The sequence below is a fragment of the Eleutherodactylus coqui genome, chromosome 2 (genome assembly GCF_035609145.1).
Source record: "Eleutherodactylus coqui strain aEleCoq1 chromosome 2, aEleCoq1.hap1, whole genome shotgun sequence".
In the NCBI taxonomy this organism is placed as follows: Eukaryota; Metazoa; Chordata; class Amphibia; order Anura; family Eleutherodactylidae; genus Eleutherodactylus; species Eleutherodactylus coqui.
In genome coordinates this window covers 52,484,918-52,504,137 of record NC_089838.1, presented here as the reverse complement: position 1 = coordinate 52,504,137, position 19,220 = coordinate 52,484,918, and the positions used below count along the sequence as shown (strand labels likewise).

The window sequence follows — 19,220 nt, the reverse complement described above, 5'->3', positions numbered from 1 at the left end:
ACTTCCTGATGTCATTTTATATAAAGGAAACGTCGCATGGTTGCCTCCACGTGGTGTTTCCTGGGTAACGCAGAGAGCTATGCAAAATGGTGAACATATGTTTTTCCTCAGTATCTCTAAAGTAACCACGACTTCATAAGATTTTCCGTGTGAACACCAGATAAACACCAGTACCAAATTAACTCGGGCGAAGCCGGGTATATCAGCTAGTAATATATATATAAAACATACTAATTGTCGGTAACATACCTTCCCTGTAAGGAGTATTTATTTATATACACTCACTGTCAGTAACAGCCCTCTCCTAGAAGTTGTTGGAGGGAAGGAAACTTTCTCTGTGCCGTTCTAACGAGGATAATAATAATCTTTATTTATATAGCGCCAACATATTCTGCAGCGCTTACAAAGACGGGGAATACAGAAGGACAAAAGTACAAAAATTACAGAACCACAGTTACATGTAGTAGTCAGTTGATGGAAACAATAGGGGTGAGGGTCCTGCTCCAACAAGCTTACATACTAGTAATGGGGTGATACAGAAGGTAAAGGTGCTGGAGATGTGCACGGTATGGAGAGGTGGAGAGTAAGGGATGCTATACACAGACAATGGTCAGACATTTAAACGTGTGACGGCAGAATCGGTATGACTGCAGGGGGGCAGTTGATGGTGGCTAGCAAGGATGGCAGTCAATAGGTCAGTGAGCATGTTATCAGGCAGCGTACAGAGGGGTTTTGTTTAGGGAATGCGGTATGCCTCCCTGAAGAGGTGCGTTTTTAGAGCACGCCTGAAGGTTTGAGAGTCCTGGATTGCCTGGATAGCCGTTGGTAGTGCGTTCCAGAGAACTGGTGCTGCTCTGGAGTCTTGGAGGCGGGAATGAGAAGTTCGAATTAGAGGGGCACGCAGTCTAGTTTCGTTAGCAGAGCAGATATAAGTAAGTGATTATAATATCAGAGCAAAAGGATAGTTTATTGTGGAGAACAGACCCCTTTTAGGGAGGCTCTAGTATCCTGTTGTTACGCCTCTAGCTTGGATGCAAGATGTGATATGGGTGGGCAGGGATACTCTAGTACACTGTTTTACTTCCTCTAGCTTGAATACAAGATTTGATACGGGTAGGTATGGATGCTCTAGTACCCTGTTGTATCCAAGCTAGAGGCGGTATAACAGGGTACTAGAGCCCCCATGCCCACGCAAATCATATCTTGTATCCAAGCTAGAGGTGGTATAAGGTGTGATACGGGTGGGTACGGAGGCTCCATTACTCTGTTTTACAGCCTCTAGCTTGGGCACAAGATGTGATAAAGGCGGGCATGGAGGCTGTAGTATCATATTGTACCACCTCAAGCTTGGATACAAGATGTGATACGGGCAGGTACTAGAGCCCCCATGCCCACCTGTATCACATCTTGTATCCAAGCTAGAGGTGGTAAAATACAGAGTATCAGAACTTTCATGCCCACCTGTATCACATCTTGTACCTCCTTTAGGGCTTAGTCAGACGGGCGTTTTTTGCTGCGATTTGCGCATGCGCATGCGTCCGGCGATTTTTTAAAACCATTGCTTTGCAATGGTATCGGACACATGAGCGCTTTTTATGCGCTCGTCCGATAAATTATAGAACAAAAAAATCGCAGATCGCACCTATCTGCGATCTGCGATTCCTGTTCGCTTCTGTATATGCGCTCAATGGGGTCGGCGGCAGCAGCGCCGACCCCATTGAGAACATATAGAAGACAAATCATTCTTCTCTGCCATAGCTGTAACAGCTGTGGCAGAGAAGAACGATGTTTGCCCATTGAATTCAATGGAGCGGCAATACAGCCGCTCCATTGAAAGCAATGGGCTGCCGGCGTGCGCGGGGTGAATTGTCGGGAAGGGGTTAAATATATAAACCCTTCCCTGCAATTCATCCTAAAATGTGTTAAAATAAAAAAAAATTGTATACTCACCTTTCTAGTGCAGCCGGAGTCCAGCCGCGGCCGCTGTCAGTTCTCCTGAACTGCTTCTCGGCACTATTCAGCCGGCGGGGCTTTAAAATCCCCGCCTGCTGAATGATCTGCCTCTGATTGGTCACAGCCTGAACAATCAGAGGCCAGTTTCACTCACACACCCATTCATGAATTCATGAATGGGTGAGTGACTGCTGCCTCTCAGCGCTGAGCCAATCAGGGGCAGGTCTGACTCACATCCATTCATGAATTCATGAATGGGTGTGAGTGAGGCATGCCTCTGATTGGCTCAGCGCTGAGCCAATCAGGGGGCAGGTCTGACTCACACCCCCTTCACACCCACTGCAGGACGGCCGCGCGGAGCTCCAGCTGCCGGGAGAAGGTAAGTGCATATATATTTTTTATTTTTACACATTTTAGGATGCATTGCAGGGAAGGGCTTATATATTTAAGCCCTTACCGACAATTCATCCCGGGCTCGCCCGCAGCGCATTGCTTTCAATGGAGACGGCTGTATTGCCGTCTCCATTGAATGCAATGCGCTGGACAGCTCCGGCCCGTTTCTAATGAAACGCGGCTAGGAGCAGATTTTCGGGCGATTTGCGGGCGACTTGCGCGCACCGGTCACGCGATTTGCGGATGCGCATCCGTCATGCGATCCGCAAATCGCGTGAAAAAACGCCCGTGTGACTAAGGCCTTAGGGTGGATACAAGATGTGATACAGGTGGGCATGGGGGGGCTCTACTACACTGTTATACCGCCTCTAGGTTGAATACAAGGTACTAGGGCCTCTATGCCCAACCGTATCACATCTTGCATCCAAATTAGAGGTGGTACAACGGTGCTAGAGCCTCCATGCCCACCTGTATCACATTTTGTATCCAAGCTAGAGGCGATACAATAGAATACTACAGCATCCATACCCGCCTGTTTCACATCTTGTATCCAAGGCAGAGGCGGTACAACAGGGCCTGTATCAGATCTGCCCAGTCACCCTGTGTGCCCTCACACATCCCTTGGTCCCAACACCTCCTAAAAGTCTGGTCAGACACTCCTCTCTACTGGTGGTCTGTAGGGGATGTCCTGAGCCTGGCCACCTTGTGTGCCCTGACACATCTCCTGGTCCCAACACCTCCTAAAAGTCTGGTCAGAGGCTTCTCTCTACTGGTGATCTGTAAGGGATGTCCTGAGCCTGGCCACCTTGTGTGCCCTCACACATCCCTTGGTCCCAACACCTCCTAACAGTCTAGTCAGACACTCCTCTCTACTGGTGGTCTGTAGGGGATGTCCTGAGCCTGGCCACCTTGTGTGCCCTGACACATCGCCTGGTCCCAACACCTCCTAAAAGTCTGGTCAGACGCTCCTCTCTACTGGTGGTCTGTAGGGGGCATCCTAAGTCCGGTTACCTTCTGCGTCCTCACACATCCACTGGTCCCAACACCATCTAACAGTCTGGTCAGAGCGGCCATTGGGGACAATTCATCGATACGACCATCCAGCTTCTCATGTCCCAATAATGCAGAGTTTTGCAGCAAAATGACAACTCTTTCTAGGGGCGGGATGGTTTTTTGACAATGACTGCATTAAACTCTATATTCAAGCCATTAGGGGCTAATGTATCTCTTGTATGTATCCCCTCTATCACCCACACGTCTGTTATGTAGAACCTGATCCACAATCATACATTTAAATCTCTGACTGAATGTCCAAATTCTAAAAAATGTTTTGGAACTGACAAATGTTTTAATAGCAGACTTGTGATTATTAATCCGTGTGCGGCAGCGTCATTTCACCCATATATAATTTATTGAAAGGACATAAAACAACATAAACAACAAAATCCATTAGGCACTCAGATAATACTTTATATTCTAGCGACTGCGCGTACTGCGGATGTGTGCTACATTTGAAGTTTTGGATCGTTTGAATTCAAGGTTTTTTCCTTTTATGCATAAAGCATTTGCGCATAATACGTGGTATACCCGCTGCTGCCCTATGCTGGTTCAGTGTGTGCACAGAGACTGCCCTGCCATGTCAGATGTGTAGGATTACATGGTTACTGTGGTTATTACCACGTATTTCGGCCCCTTGGACAGCGGGCGCTGGTGTCATTAGATGTGTCTGTCAGACGATTGTTTATAAAATCCCTCCTTTGCTTCGATCTAGAATCTGGTGGAAGCGGCAGAAGAAGCGGATTTACACCACGAGTTTAATTCATCTCTGGAGGTGAGTCTCCGTGCCATCTTATCTATTTGTACTTCCTGTCAGCCATATCAATTAACTCGGCAGTTCGTATCGCTGCTGTGTACAGTGCGAACGTGTGCCGAAAGGACGTTCTTATGACTGGACGCTTTATTAGAGCCCCCGACTCTCTCATGATTGGCACTTACCTGTATGGAAATTCTCCCCAGAGTGCGGCATAAAATCACATGACAAGTTTTCCGAGGATCAGTTTCAGTGTGAATCCACATTAGATGGGAAAATCCAGCCATCTGAGCAGCTTCCAACAAGGCCTGGTCATCGTGCTAGACTAGCCGGGGTCACACTGCCAACATTGTGGGGTGTTTCTCTGTAACGGTGTGGAGAGTATACTGAGAATGGCACGATTGTGGAAAGGGGTCAGAGAAGGATGTCAGGAATCATTCTGACCATCAGGCGCTTCACAGTCAACCGAATACTATGCTGTAGCTCCAATTAACATCCGAACGTACAACTCGACGTTCCTTAGCACGGATGAGCTATAACAGCAGACGACCAGTTCCATCGCCTTTGTGTCTAAGAGAAACAGAAAGGAGAGACTCCAGTGGGTGAAAGAGTGCAAAACTTGTATCACTGAGCAGCAAAAAAACATCTCCTGGTCAGATGGATCCAGATTTCTGTTGCCCCGTGCTGATGGGAGGTCAGAATTTGGTGTAAGCAGCATGAATCGATGACCCTTTCCTGGCAGATGGTCAGAACATGTCAACACTTCAATCTAATGCATGACAACTACAAGAAGCTTCCTGTCCGCAGGGGCTGATATTTCCACAAAACTATTTCATATAATGGAATCAATGCCATGAGGTACTGCTGCAGATCTGAAAACCAAAGTAGGTTCAACGCACGACTACAGGGTGGTCTAATAAAGGGACCGTTCAGTGTACATGAACAGCTCTGTGTGCAGACTGTTAATGAAGCAGGTCTCTCTGCCTTTTCCCCAGTAGGAAGTCCAAGCAGGAACTCCAGCAAGAATCACCAGCTGACTTGCAGTGTAATCAAGCCCTTATCTCAGTAGCTGAGGGAACCTGTAGACTCATTATGACCTCCCACACTGAAGACTTGGCAATCATTTTTAGTTGGCAACCACTGCTGTGCTCAAAACGGTGGTTGTGGGTTTGATTTACAGGGAGCATCAGCTATATAGGTAGGAGGAGAGGCTGCTATGTCCTTCTCATTTGTTTCACACTTTATCACATATCCCCACACTGTTAGAGGTGGTAGAGGGTTCTCCCTTTTCGATTGCCAGGAAGAGCTGAGAGAGGTAGTGAGGCGGAGCCTCAGGTTGACAGTAACAGTAATAACAGTAACATTTTAGGTTTTTGCCTGGAGGTGCCCTGTGGGCTCAGGGCCTGTCTATAGTACTTTTTATTAATGTGCTTTAGGTAATTATAGTGTCATCATACTTGCGTATAATCAGCGCTTTCATCTCTCCGCAGTTCGAGTACTATAATTCTGTAAGGATTAATGAGAAAGACGAGAACAATAATTATGTGGACCTGGGGAACGAATTCATCCTGGAAACTAACGAGCACTTTAATAATCTGATGGTAAACACAACACTCAGCAACATCCAGCTGCCGACTAACGTATATAACAAAGGTGAGTGATGCTGCCCCCTAGAGAGAAGGAGAGGAGCTGCAAAAAGGGTCTGAGAACTGGTCCAAAAATCTTTGGAAAGTAGTAATATTACTCCACCCCGAGGTCAGCACAGCATCGCAGGGTTGCTTTTACCTTCTTACTTGTTAGGCTAGCCAAGCAATTTTTGCGTGTATAAAGTTCAAAGTGTAACTCGCAATTTATTGTGGGAAAACGTGTGTGTGTGTGTGTGTGTGTGTGTGTGTGTGTATAATATACGTTTTTTTTTTGTTTGTTTTTTTTCTTTTAACATCCGTTTAAACATACCATTTCCCAAATCTGTGCCATTCGTGCAGACTTTGATGTGCTTTTTGATGCTGATCTGCAGCAGATTTTACCCCTTCAATTGAAAGGGTGAAATCAGCTGAGAATCCGCATCAAAATCCGCACCAGCGGCACGAATTTTGACGCTTTTTTTGTTACGGCCTTAATGCGGATTCCGCTGTGGAGTATATTCATACATGGTGGGATTGGTGCAGATCCACAGCAAAATCCACAACGCAAAATACACTCCGTGTGAATGTACCCTAAGCCGCTTTCATGCATACCGAAATTCACCATGGAAATCCACCCCAAAAATTTTGCCAATTTTAATTCTGCATCAAAATCTGCACATTAGACATACAGATATTTGGTGCAGATTTCTTCAAATGGTGGCATATTCCACTGCCAATTCTAGTACATGTGAAATTGCGCTTCATGTTGTATCCAGGTTTAAACGGCGAAATTTAGGAATACTGATAGGCCCTGTCCGCATGGAGATTTTTAGACACAGATTTGACGCACCAGGGCGTACGTTTACGTCCTGGCAGCAGGGTACTTCCTGCACCAGGGCGTAAACTTACGTCCTGGGGATAGCGCGAGATCACATATGATCTCGCGCTATCCCGCAGCAGGAGTCGGCTGTCAGTCACAGCCGGCGTCCCGCTGCAACAGTAGCCCTGCCATGCCTTATCACAGCAATGATCAGGGCAGTCTTGTAAGTCCCTCAGGGGAACACAAATTGTGTTTAAAAAAAAGATTTAAAAAATTAATAAAAAAAATGTAAAAAAACCCCTTTTTTATGCTTTTTCTCATATTAGCATAAAAAAAGTTTTAAAAAAATTAAAACCCCACATATTTGGTATTGTCGCATCCGTAACGATGCATACAATAAGCTGCACATGCTTTTGACTGTGCAAGGAAAAAGCGTTTAAAAAAACGCTAAAAAACTGAGGCAAAATGCAAATTTTTAGCACTTTGCCTCCCTAAAAACGCAATAAAAGTGATCAAAAAGCCATTATGTACCCCAAAATGGTACAAATAAAAACTACAGCTCGTCTCGCAAAAAATAAGCCCTGATAGAGCTCTGTACATAAAAAAATAAAAAAGTTACAGGACTTTGAATGCAGCGATTTAGGGAAAAAAAAAAATTTCCATAAAAAGGGTTTTTATTGCAGAAAAGTGGAAAAAAAACTAAAAAAAGTAAGAATTTTGGTATCGTTGTAACCGTACCGACCCGCAGAAAAAATGGATTGTGTCATTTATGCTGCATGATTAACGCTGTAAAAAAAACAAATCTATGGCGATTTGATGCGTTTTCTCTCACTGCTATCATAAAAAAAATAATAAAAGTTTTACAATATAGTCAATGTACCCAAAAGTGGCGCCGATAAAAACTACAGTTCACCACGCAAAAAACAAGCAAAATACAACTGCATCAACGGAAAAATAAAAAAGTTATGACTTTTGATTAATGGAGAAGAAAATCCGGCAAAAATCGTTGCGTCCTTAAGCCCAAAATAGGCCATGTCCCTAAGGGGTTAATATATCATTGAAGTTCATGGGAATCCACGACATGGATTTTACGGCACAGATTTTTCTACACACTGATTTTGAAATCTATGTTGTAGAAAAAAACTGACATGTTATTTGTTGACATGGTTTTTGCGTGTCACGCGGTCGTACATAGATCTCCCCCATTAAGTGGGACTAAATCTGAATGCAGATCTGCAGAACTTAAAATGAAAATCCACATCTCAGCCTCGGATTTCTACTCTGGTTTATGGGGCAGATCCACGATTTTTCAGACACAAGTTTTGTCCGTGTGATCGAGGCTGCATACTGTACGATGGCTTCTCTGAAGTACTGGTTTATGCCTGATCTCCTCTAATCTCTTGCCCTCAGATCCAGATATCCTCAACGGCGTGTACATGTCCGAGGCGTTAAATCCTGTGTTCGTGGACAACTTCCAGCGGGATCCCACACTCACCTGGCAGTACTTTGGCAGCTCCACTGGATTCTTCCGACTCTATCCGGGTAATAAGGGCAAATTTGGTGAATTTGTTGTCAGATTATGTACATGGTCGGACACACCATAGAGGAAGGCCATGTAGCTATGGGTCCCATGAGAAGAGGAAGCTGTATACAGCTGCATCCCCCTAGTCATGGACTACATGTAGGTACTTCTCCATGTCTTCCTCGGATACAATTGTAACAAAGCCTCAGCTATGAGAAGTATCAGGTCTGTACAGGTTTTCAGTCTCCAGTTGTAAACAAGTGTGTTCCAATTCATAGACAGCAAGCTGAGATCTTGAAAATGGTGCATAGTTTAAATACAAAGTCTACTAGTAACAGAACTTTTCATTAAACTTTAACCGTTATGACCTCCCCCCCCCCCCCCCCCCCTTATGTGCTCTGTGTTGTGTTTTAGGAATCAAATGGGTCCCAGATGAAAATGGGGTGATCTCCTTTGACTGCAGGAATCGCGGCTGGTAAGTTGTGATGATGTTGTTTTTCGGAAATATATGGGTTTGATGTCTCGCCTTGCTTTAAAGTTGAATGAATGGTTCTGTGACATGACTGAAAATCATACAACTCAAAGACCCTCCATTCCAGCCTAAACTTAATAAAAAAGATTGTCTCACCTTCTGAATTGCCTGTGGTGTTTGTAGTCTGCAGATGCAAAGATAAGCATACTCACGTCCGCTGTGCCATTCGGTCCTATGGCTTTGTGAATGATAGTGGATACATGGGAATCCGGACACATGAGATGGTTTTTCTTTGCTTTTACTTAGATTTCATGCTTGTATAATCAGGTACATAATCCAAAGAACGCGTTTCAGCGTAATGCCTTGTTCACCTCAATCTGCATTATGTTACTTCCTGACTTATAAGTTAAAAACAATTATCTTTAAAGGGGTTGTCCCGCGAAAGCAAGTGGGGTTAAGCACTTCTGTATGGCCATATAAATGCACTTTGTAATATACATCGTGCATTAAATATTGGCCATACAGAAGTTATACACTTACCCCCTCCGGTGTTGGCGTCCCGGTCTCCATGGCGCCGACCGAAGCCTTCTTCTGCCTGGATTAGACGCACTTGCGCTGTCTGCTTCTTCTGTCCCACTGAATGGGCCGCTCCGGCGTGCTCGCGCCGCACAGGTCTTCTGCGCATGCGCAGAAGACCTCTGCGGCGCGAGCTCGCCGGAGCGGGACAGAAGGGGGCAGACTGCGCAAGCGTGTCTAATCCAGGCAGAAGAAGGCTTCGGTCGGCGCCATGGAGACTGGGACGCCAACACTGGAGTGGGTAAGTATATAACTTCTGTATGGCCAATATTTAATGCACGATGTACTATTAATATGGCCATACAGAAGTGCTTAACCCCACTTGCTTTCGCGGGACAACCCCTTTAATTACTTACTACCTGGTATATTAACCCCTTAATGGTATATGGGTTTTTCCTTGTTCTCTTCCCTCAGAACATGTCACTTAACCCTTTCTGTTCCATAGATCTCTATAGATTATCATATATTTAATTAAATCTCCTTACATGCAATCATAAATTTTCCCTTTATACATTATTCTTTGGCATCCAAAAAACATTTGATTGTTTTATGACAGCTTCATACATAATTCAATTACATACATTGCATAACCACTATATAGATGTAACAAACAGGGACCATGAATATTCAATACCCCCATATATGTACTACTCATAATATAATTCATTACTTTATGCAATTTTATCTATTTTTCAAAGGTTATCTGGAGTGAAACACTCCCTTGGCTTCTATAAGGACAAACGGGTAATGAATGTTATATTTGTTATTTTATCTTGGTACAGTACAGGTAGATATTTTAAAAATATCTTTTTGATTCTATAGAACTCTCTACTGTACTTTGTAGAAAATACCAATTGGTTATGCTCACCACTATTCTTTATATCAGAGTCTTCTAATAATTGGTTTCTGTACTTCTTTTTTACTTTTTGAGACGTTTTCTTTAGGAGGTTTTTGTTGTAGCCCCTTTCTTTTAATCTATTTAGTTATTTCAATTTCTGTTGTTTTGTAATCCTCATTTAAAGAACAGGCTCTCTTGGCCCTGATCATTTCTCCCATAGGGATTGCATTAATGACATGCTGTGGATGTGCACTTTGTGCATATAATATTGTGTTGCCTGCGGTTTTCTTTCTGTAGGGTTTGAAAATAATTTTTCCTACTTCCCTAGATCCTATTAGGGTCAAATCTAGAAATGAAATAGTATTATCCTTCCATTCACTAGTAAATTTTAAATTGAAAGTTTTCTTATTAACCCGTTCCCGCTGCAGGGCGTAAGCTTACGTCCTGGCAGCCTGGTACTTCCCGCAACAGGACGTAAACTTACGTCCTGGAGATAGAGCGGGATCACATATGATCCCGCGCTATCCCGCAGCGCGAGCCGGCTGTCAGTCACAGCCGGCGTCCCGCTGCAACAGCGAGGGGGCATCGGAGATGCGCCCCCCGCTGTTAACCTTTTCCCTGCCGCGATCTAAGTAGATCGCGGCAGGGAAAGAGTTCACAGAGGAAGCGGACTCCCTCTGTGTCTCTGGCGGAACTCGCGATGTCATCGCGAGAGCCCGGCCTGTCACCATGGCAACAGGACGCCAGACACTGGCGTCCTGTATTGCCTATGCCTATGATCGCTGTATAAGCGATAAGGCATGGCAGAGCAGTAGCTCTGCCATGCCTTATGACAGCGATCATCAGGGCAGTGGTTAAAGTCCCTCAGAGGGACACAAACAGTGTAAAAAAAACAAAGATTAAAAAAATGAATTTAAAAAATGTAAAAAAAACATTTTATGCTTTTTCTCAGATTAGCATAAAACAAGGTAAAAAAAAATTAAACCCCACATATTTGGTATTGTCGCGTCCGTAACGACGCGTACAATAAGTTGCACATGCTTTTGACTGTGCACAGAAACCCCCCCCCAAAAAAAGCTAAAAAACGGAGGCAAAATGCTAATTTTTAGCATTTTGCCTCACTAAAAACGCAATAAAAGTGATCAAAAAAGCTGTATGTACCCCTAAAAACTACAGCTCGTCTCGCAAAAAATAAGCCCTCATAGAGCTCCGTACATCGAAAAATAAAAAAGTTACAGGACTTTGAATGCAGCAATTTAGAATAGAAAAAAGATTTCCAAAAAAAAGGGTTTTTATTGCAGAAAAGTGGGAAAACCTAAAAAAAAATGTAAGAATTTTGGTATCGTTGTAACCGTACCGGTCCGCAGAAAAAATGGAATGTCTCATTTATGCTGCATGATTAACGCTATAAAAAAAAAAAATCTATGGCAGAATTGATGCGTTTTCTCTCCCTGCTATCATAAAAAAAAGTTTTACAGTATAGTCTATGTACCCAAAAGGGGCACCGATAAAAACTACAGTTTGCCACGCAAAAAAACAAGCCCTCACATGGCCGCGTCGACGGAAAAATAAAGTTATGACTTTTGATAAACAGAGAAGAAAATCCGCCAAAAATTGTTGTGTCCTTAGGCCCAAAATAGGCCATGTCATGAAGGGGTTAATATACGCCCCAAATTCATTTAAAGTCGTATTCATGTCTTCTTGCGGTTCTTTCCTCCAAATAATGATTATGTCGTCAATATAATGAGCATACCACACCATGCGGTCCCCAAATGGATTATCATGACAGAAAATAAACTTAGTCTCCCAGAAGCTCATTGTTAAATTTGCAATAGTTGGTGAAAATCGGGAGCCCATCGGGTCCCCCGATATTTGCAGATAATATTTGCCATCAAATACAAAAAAATTGAGACTGAGTAAAAACTTAATTGATAATAAAATAAATTCCTTTAGTTTGATTGTATAATCACTATGGAGATCCAAATGATATTTGACAGCTTCAATGGCCGCATGGTGTGGTATGCTGGAATACAAATCGACGACATCACATGCAATCCAGCATGAATCAGGGTTCCATTTTAAATCTTCCAATTGTTGCATAACCCTTTTACTATCCCGTAAAAAACCGGGTTCCCTCTTTACAAGTGCCTGCAGGGATCGGTCCACCCACGAGCTAAGGCGCTCGCAAGGTGAACCGATCCCTGCTACTATAGGTCGGAACGGAGGGGGAAAAATCTGCTTGTGGATCTCCGGTAATCCATATATTGTAGCCATGGAGGGATTTTCTGGAACCAAAAAATTAGCTTCCTTTTCCTCCAATACACCCATGTTAAGGCCTCTTGACATGAGATTTTTTAACCCTTTCAGGCATTCTTCAGTCGGATCCATTTCCATTCTCCTATAAACCGTTTCATTCAATAAGATTTTATTTATTTGCATGGCGTAAAATGTGGAATCCATTATTGTGATGTTTCCTCCTTTTATCTGATTTTTTTATGGTTATATTCATATTTTCCGTTAGTTTCTTTAGCTCTTTTCTTTCCTTAGATGTGAATTTAAAAAGGAGGAAACATTTACTAGTAAAGAAGATAATTTGACAAGTTCTTGTTCTAGTACAGACTGGAAAACATTCATATGATCAGATCTAGATTCGATAGGGTAGAATTCAGGATTGGAGATCTAACAATTCACTCTATTTTTTTTTTGTTGCTGTTCCTCTTTATTTTTCTAATTCTGTCAAATCAATTATAGCCATAATTTCTTTCATTGTTTTGCCTGTAAATTCATTTTTCATATCAGATTCTTGGGCCAGATATTTTTCATCATGATATCCTAGTTCTTTTCTTATATGAAAATGTGTCTTTATTGTAAGTGATCGTATGAAGCGATTAATATCTAATATAGTTTCAAATACATTAAAGTTGTTTTTTGGTGCAAAGCGAAGTCCTTTTTCCAGGATTTTCAGTTGGCTGCCTGTGATCACTAATGGGGATAGTACTATAACATTGTTACCTAGTGTCTTTTTCTCCTGTCTGGATATCTCCGGACTTGTGGATAACCTGCTCCGTTTTTTTGTTGTTGTTGGTGGTTGTTTCTGCGGTTTGGTTGCGTTATTGATTCGGGACTCGATGCTGTACAGCTGGATGAATCTTTTTCAGTTGCATAGTCCTCCGTGTCTGTAGTGGAGAAAGTTACTCTGCTATGTTTTCTGAAGCGTGATTTATTTTTCAGTATAGATTTAGTATTCCTATAAGTTCTTTTCCAATTATAGACTTTTTTTTGCCTTTTCTTCTCGTTCTAATTTACTTTTTTTTATTTTCAAAATCCCTTCTTCCATTTTGTTCAAATTATCTTTCATTTTTTTATTCACTTTGTCATATTCCTCACTATTGATTGATGCAACCAAAATGTCCTCTATTTCTTTTATGTCCTTTTTAATTTATTTTATTTCTTTCGTATCCACTATCAATTTCATTAATTTTAATGAACAGTCTGACAGGATCTTTTCCCATTCCTCTTTAAAGGCTTCTGAGTATTCAAATGTAGGTATTTTTTTCAACCATAATCCTCTTGGGAACATGCACATGTCTAAATCATTATTTGGAGGAAAGAACCGCAAGAAGACATGAATACGACTTTAAATGAATTTGGGGCGTATATTAATAAGAATACTTTCAATTTAAAGTTTACTAGTGAATGGAAGGATAATACTATTTCATTTCTGGATTTGACCCTAATAGGATCTAGGGAAGTAGGAAAAATTATTTTCAAACCCTACAGAAAGAAAACCGCAGGCAACACAATATTATATGCACAAAGTGCACATCCACAGTATGTCATTAATGCAATCCCTATGGGAGAAATGATCAGGGCCAAGAGAGCCTGTTCTTTAAATGAGGATTACAAAACAACAGAAATTGAAATAACTAAATAGATTAAAAGAAAGGGGCTACAACAAAAACCTCCTAAAGAAAACGTCTCAAAAAGTAAAAAAAGAAGTACAGAAACCAATTATTAGAAGACTCTGATATAAAGAATAGTGGTGAGCATAACCAATTGGTATTTCCCCTCGTCATCCTGACAGCATACACCTGGAGGTTGTCCGCGGGACACCTGTTGGGACAGGAAGCGGAAAATACAAAAGGTAACTCCCACCACCGGCTCACCAGTGTCTTCCTGTCCCTACAGGACAGTCCAAGCGGAGCCTCCAGGTGTATGCTGGAGGTGAATGAAGAAAGAAGACTCCCATGCAGCCTGTCCACCCGTGGGGGGACGACTCTCTGTTCGGGCTGGCAGGGCTTGCGCGGGTGAGACCCTACGAGGGGACCCTCACCCGCAGGATCTACCCAGCACGATTCCCCCTGTGGGAAAATCCTCCCCCAGTACGCTGCCCAGAGGGTAGTCGTACTGGTAGAAGCACCCCGGTACCTGGAGGGCTTGGAAACGCCGGCGTCTCCAGCGGGGATCCAGCACAGAAGACGGGTATGCCAGTGATGGAGGGGCTCGGGTGCAGGTCCGGTCGGCGTGCGCGCGGCAGCGTCTCCACGTGTGTCCTAGTCGGTGGCGTCCCTGGGTATGCGGCGTATTCCCCGGGTCCAGCACGGCGGCGTGACGTCAGCGCGGCCGCGTCATGGGGGGGTGGGGCCTCACTTAAAGTGGGCGTGTCGGCGCCAAATTTGAAAATTTAAAAGCTGGATTCCCCTGCATGTCTCCTGTCTGCACCTTACTGAAGATGTCAGCCAGAGAGGATGCTGAAAGCAGCCTGCTGGGGAGTAGACCTTCTTTGGGTCTTGTACCGGGGGGAGGAAGGAGGGAAAACGAGTATCAAGTGCTGGAAGTCCTTTTTGCTGTCTCCGTCTCTTAGGACAGAGATGCACAAAAGGTTAGAGAGGCCAAAAAGCGAGTGCGCAAATGTCCGGTTTGCTTGCGGCGGCTAGAAGAGGGCCACACCGAGCCACTATGTGCGGACTGTACGGAGAAAGTGGTCCGTGAAGAGAGCTCCTCTGGCATGTCGGACATCCGATCTATGATGCGCGAGGAAATTGAAGCCTCTCTCTCATCGCTTTCTCTGCCGCCCCCCCACGAAAGGGTAAGGCGGACCCGAATGGAGGAGTCGGACTCTGAAGAAGGACTCTTAGAAGATTCTCCCTCAGAATCCATGCCGCCTATGGAGGATGCAAGGAAGTATTTCTTTTCATCGGCGGACCTGGGTCAGCTGTTAACCGCGGTCCGACGCACCATGCAGGTGGAGGAAGAGGTGCCGCAGCAGCCATCCTTTCAGGATAGCCTGTTCCGGGGGCTCCTACCGCAGACAAAACCGTCATTTCCAGTTAATGACATCTTAAAACAGCTGATCCTGACAGAGTGGAAGCAGGCAGAACAGAAATTCTTCCTGTCCAAGGAATTTAAGGATCGGATGGTCTTCACACCAGAAGATATCGAGTTCCCTAAGGTAGATCTGGCGGTTGCCAGGGTCTCAAAGAAAGCAGCCCTCCCCTTTGAGGACATTTCCCAACTGCGGGATCCACTAGACACCAGAGTGGATTCTGCAATGAAAAAGGCCTGGGAGACTGCGGCCCTGACCGTTAAAGCCAACATCACGGCCACATCTGTGGCAAGATCTATGACGGTCTGGTTGGACCAATTCCAGACGCTGATTTCTCAGAGGGGCTCTAGGGAAGACATCTCCAACTGCCTTCCCCTCCTCCAGCAGGCAACCGGCTTCCTGGCAGACGCCTTTATGGAGTCGGTGAGGTTCGGGGCCCGTTCAGCAGCCCTCTCGAACACAGCCAGGAGGGCCGTCTGGGTTAAGGCCTGGACAGGGGATAACGCTTCGAAGAACAGGCTCTGTTCCCTGCCCTTCCAAGGACACAGAATCTTTGGGCCTTCCTTGGATACACTCCTAGAGAAGGCATCGGATAAGAGCCAGGGAGGGACTACCATCGGAGAAATCCTTCAAGCGGCCTTCCTCCTCCTACCCTCCTCCCTTTGTTCCCTCTAGAACATACAAGGGGAAAGGGAAAACCGGACGCTGGTCCTATCCCAAAGGCGGAAAGGGTGAGAATCCAGCCTCCAGGATCCTACAAGTAGGGGGTAGGCTGAGGGGGTTCGCCCATAAATGGAGTGAGGTGACCTCCAATCCCTGGGCCCTACGCCTAGTCTCCGAAGGTTATAAAATTGAATTTTCCTCCCCTCCTCCCCGGAGGTTCGTGGTCACCCCCTGCCAGTCACCCTCGTCTGCTCAGGCCCTCCAGTTGGGGGTGCAGGAGCTGTTGTCCCTAGGGGCCATCACTCGGGTTCCCACAGAAGAACTGTTCAAGGGGTGCTACTCCCCCTTGTTTTTCGTCAAAAAACCTAACGGGTCCTACAGAACCATAATTAATCTGAAATTCCTGAATAAATCTATCTCATATCAAAGATTTAAAATGGAATCGGTGCGGTCAGCAATCCCCTTAATTGCACCAGATAGTGTCATGGCCACCGTGGACTTAAAGGACGCCTACTACCATGTCCCTATACACGCAGATTCCCAGCAGTTTCTGCGATTTGCCCTGGTGATAGATGGGTCTGTCTCTCACTTCCAATTTACGTGCCTGCCATTCGGGATTTCCTCCGCACCCCGGGTGTTCTCCAAACTGGTGTTAGAGATGGTGGCGGCACTAAGGACTGACAAGGTGTTGATTGTCCCATACCTCGACGATTTCCTGATCGTAGCAGGATCGGCTTCAGAACTCCGGTTCCAGGTCAACCTCACACTCCGTCTGTTCGAGTCATTAGGCTGGATCATCAACTCCGTTAAATCCAGTCTTCTGCCCGAACAAAAGAAAAAATTCCTGGGAGTTATCCTGGACTCACACCGCCAGTGTTCTTCCCTCCCCCTAGAAAGGCAAAAAGCGACCCAGGACGAGTGTCGGGCACTTTTTCTAACCACCAAAGTCTCCCTTAGGAGAGGCATGAGGGTCCTCGGCCTCATGACATCTTGCATCGGAGTAGTCCCTTGGGCCCAGTTACATTGTAGAACTCTCCAAGACTTTATCCTGAGCAACTGGGATAAATCTCCCGCTTCCCTGGATCGGAGAGTCGTCCTTACCCACAAAATAAAGTCCTCCTTGGAGTGGTGGATGTCTATTTCCAACCTTGCCAGAGCCACGGTTTGGTATCCCGCATCCCCAGTATCCATCTTTACTGACGCGAGTGCAACCGGCTGTCGGGCCCACTTAGGCCGTCATTACGTCCAAGGGGGCTGGAACCGGGAGGAAGCTACTCAATCCTCCAACTACAAAGAACTTTGCGCTGTCTGGAAGGCCATTCGGGGCCTCGAGACAGAGATCAGGGGTAGACACATTAAGATCTTTTCGGATAACATAACAACTGTGTCCCTCATTCGCCACCAGGGATCCACGCGGAACCCCCGACTCCAAGACCTGGCGGCGAAAGTTCTCGGGTGGATAGAGCAGCGGACACCTTCCGTCACAGCGTTCCACGTAAGGGGCCCAGAGAACTCCATGGCAGACCATCTCAGCCGCAGGAAGATAGACCCCTGGGAGTGGACTCTACATCCACACGCATTCCAGCTAATTATAGAGAGATGGGGGACACCAAAGGTGGACTTGTTCACCTCTCAGGAGAACACCAAGTGTCCCCGTTTTTTCTCCAGGGGAGCAGACGGGGGGAATAGACGCACTGTCCCAGGCTTGGGATTGGGACCTTGCATACGCCTTTCCACCTATCCCTCTGGTCCTAAGGAAAATTCAGGGGTCCCCAGGCTCCATTATCCTGGTGGCCCCATTCTGGCCCAAGAGACCCTGGTTCCCGCTCCTGGCCGCTCTCTCGACACAGGACCCTCTACATCTGCCGCAGAGAGACGACCTCCTTCAGCAGGGTCCCCTGATATGCCCAAAGGTCCGACAGTTCAGACTGGCGGCCTGGAAGCTGAGCGGGTAAAATACCTGAGCCAGGGCCTATCAGGGAGGGTGACCACTACTTTATGTGAGAGCCTCAAAAAATCCACCAGAAATATATACTCTAGGGTATGGGATACCTTCTCTAGGTGGTTGGGGCATAGTATTCATGACCTCCAACAGCCCGACATTAACAAGATATTGGAGTTCCTACAGGATGGATTGGACATGGGGCTAAGACCTGGTACCCTTAAGGTCCAGGTGGCCGTCCTTGGGGCCTTCTTTGACTTCCCCTTAGGCGACCATAGGCTAATTAAAAAATATCTTAAAGGGGCAGTCAGACTCCACCCCTTTATAAGGGAAACCATGCCCCCATGGGACCTGAACCTTGTTTTGCAGGCCCTCTGCGTACACCCCTTCGGGCCCCTGGAAGATCTATCAGTAAAGATCCTCTCCTATAAAGTTGCCTTTCTAGTTGCCATCACTTCCGCCAGACGGATCGGGGAGATCCAATCCCTTTCTATTAGGACCCCGTATATGACCACCTTCCCAGATAAAATAGAATTCAGGCCTGACTCCTTTTTTCAACCGAAAGTTCTCACAGACTTTCACAGAGAACAGCGAATAGTACTTCCCTCCTTCTGCCAGGAACCCCGTAACACCACGGAACAGAGGTTCCATAATCTAGATGTTAGACGAGCAGTCCTGAAGTATTTGGAGGTCACACATTCCTTCAGGAAGTCTAACAACCTCTTAATTCAATTCAAGGGTCCACGCAAAGGAGGGGCCACTACTAAGGACTCCTTAGCGCGTTGGGTCAGGAGGGCCATAGAAGAGGCGTACAGATCCGAGGGGATCCCACTCTCGGGCGACATTAGAGCCCATTCTACTAGGGCGGTCGCCTGTTCCTGGGCGGAGAGAGCCCAGGCGACAACCGACCAGATCTGCAGAGCCGCCACATGGTCGAGCACTCATACCTTCACTAAACACTATCACCTGGACCTGGGGGCCAGCCGTGATATGGCCTTTGGGCGGAAAGTGCTACAGGCAGTGGTCCCTCCCTAAAGCCCTTGGTTGTTGGCACTTCTCCAGGTGTATGCTGTCAGGATGACGAGGGGAAGACAGGAATTAGGTCCTACCTGTTAATTCCTTTTCTTGAAGTCATCCTGACAGCATAGGGGCTTTCCCCTCCCCTTGAGTTATTTTTACGTGAAGTAACGTACTATGATTTCTGTATTAAAAATGATTGGTTAAGCAAAGCCGGGTCACTGTAGTCATTTGGTACACACTGGTGAGCCGGTGGTGGGAGT

At 45.6% G+C, this 19,220-nt stretch overlaps 1 protein-coding gene across 2 annotated transcripts in view; it reads left to right on the top strand.

Moving 5' to 3' along the window:
* CACNA2D4 (calcium voltage-gated channel auxiliary subunit alpha2delta 4) overlaps window positions 1-19,220 on the top strand; it is a 251,480-nt gene that overhangs the window by 40,262 nt on the left and 191,998 nt on the right. For both annotated transcript variants that reach the window (XM_066590961.1, XM_066590960.1), the window contains exons 4-7: window positions 4,118-4,177; window positions 5,647-5,809; window positions 8,012-8,143; window positions 8,538-8,598. In XM_066590961.1, the coding sequence (XP_066447058.1) occupies window positions 4,118-4,177; window positions 5,647-5,809; window positions 8,012-8,143; window positions 8,538-8,598 (416 nt within the window). The remainder of the gene's footprint in view (window positions 1-4,117; window positions 4,178-5,646; window positions 5,810-8,011; window positions 8,144-8,537; window positions 8,599-19,220) is intronic.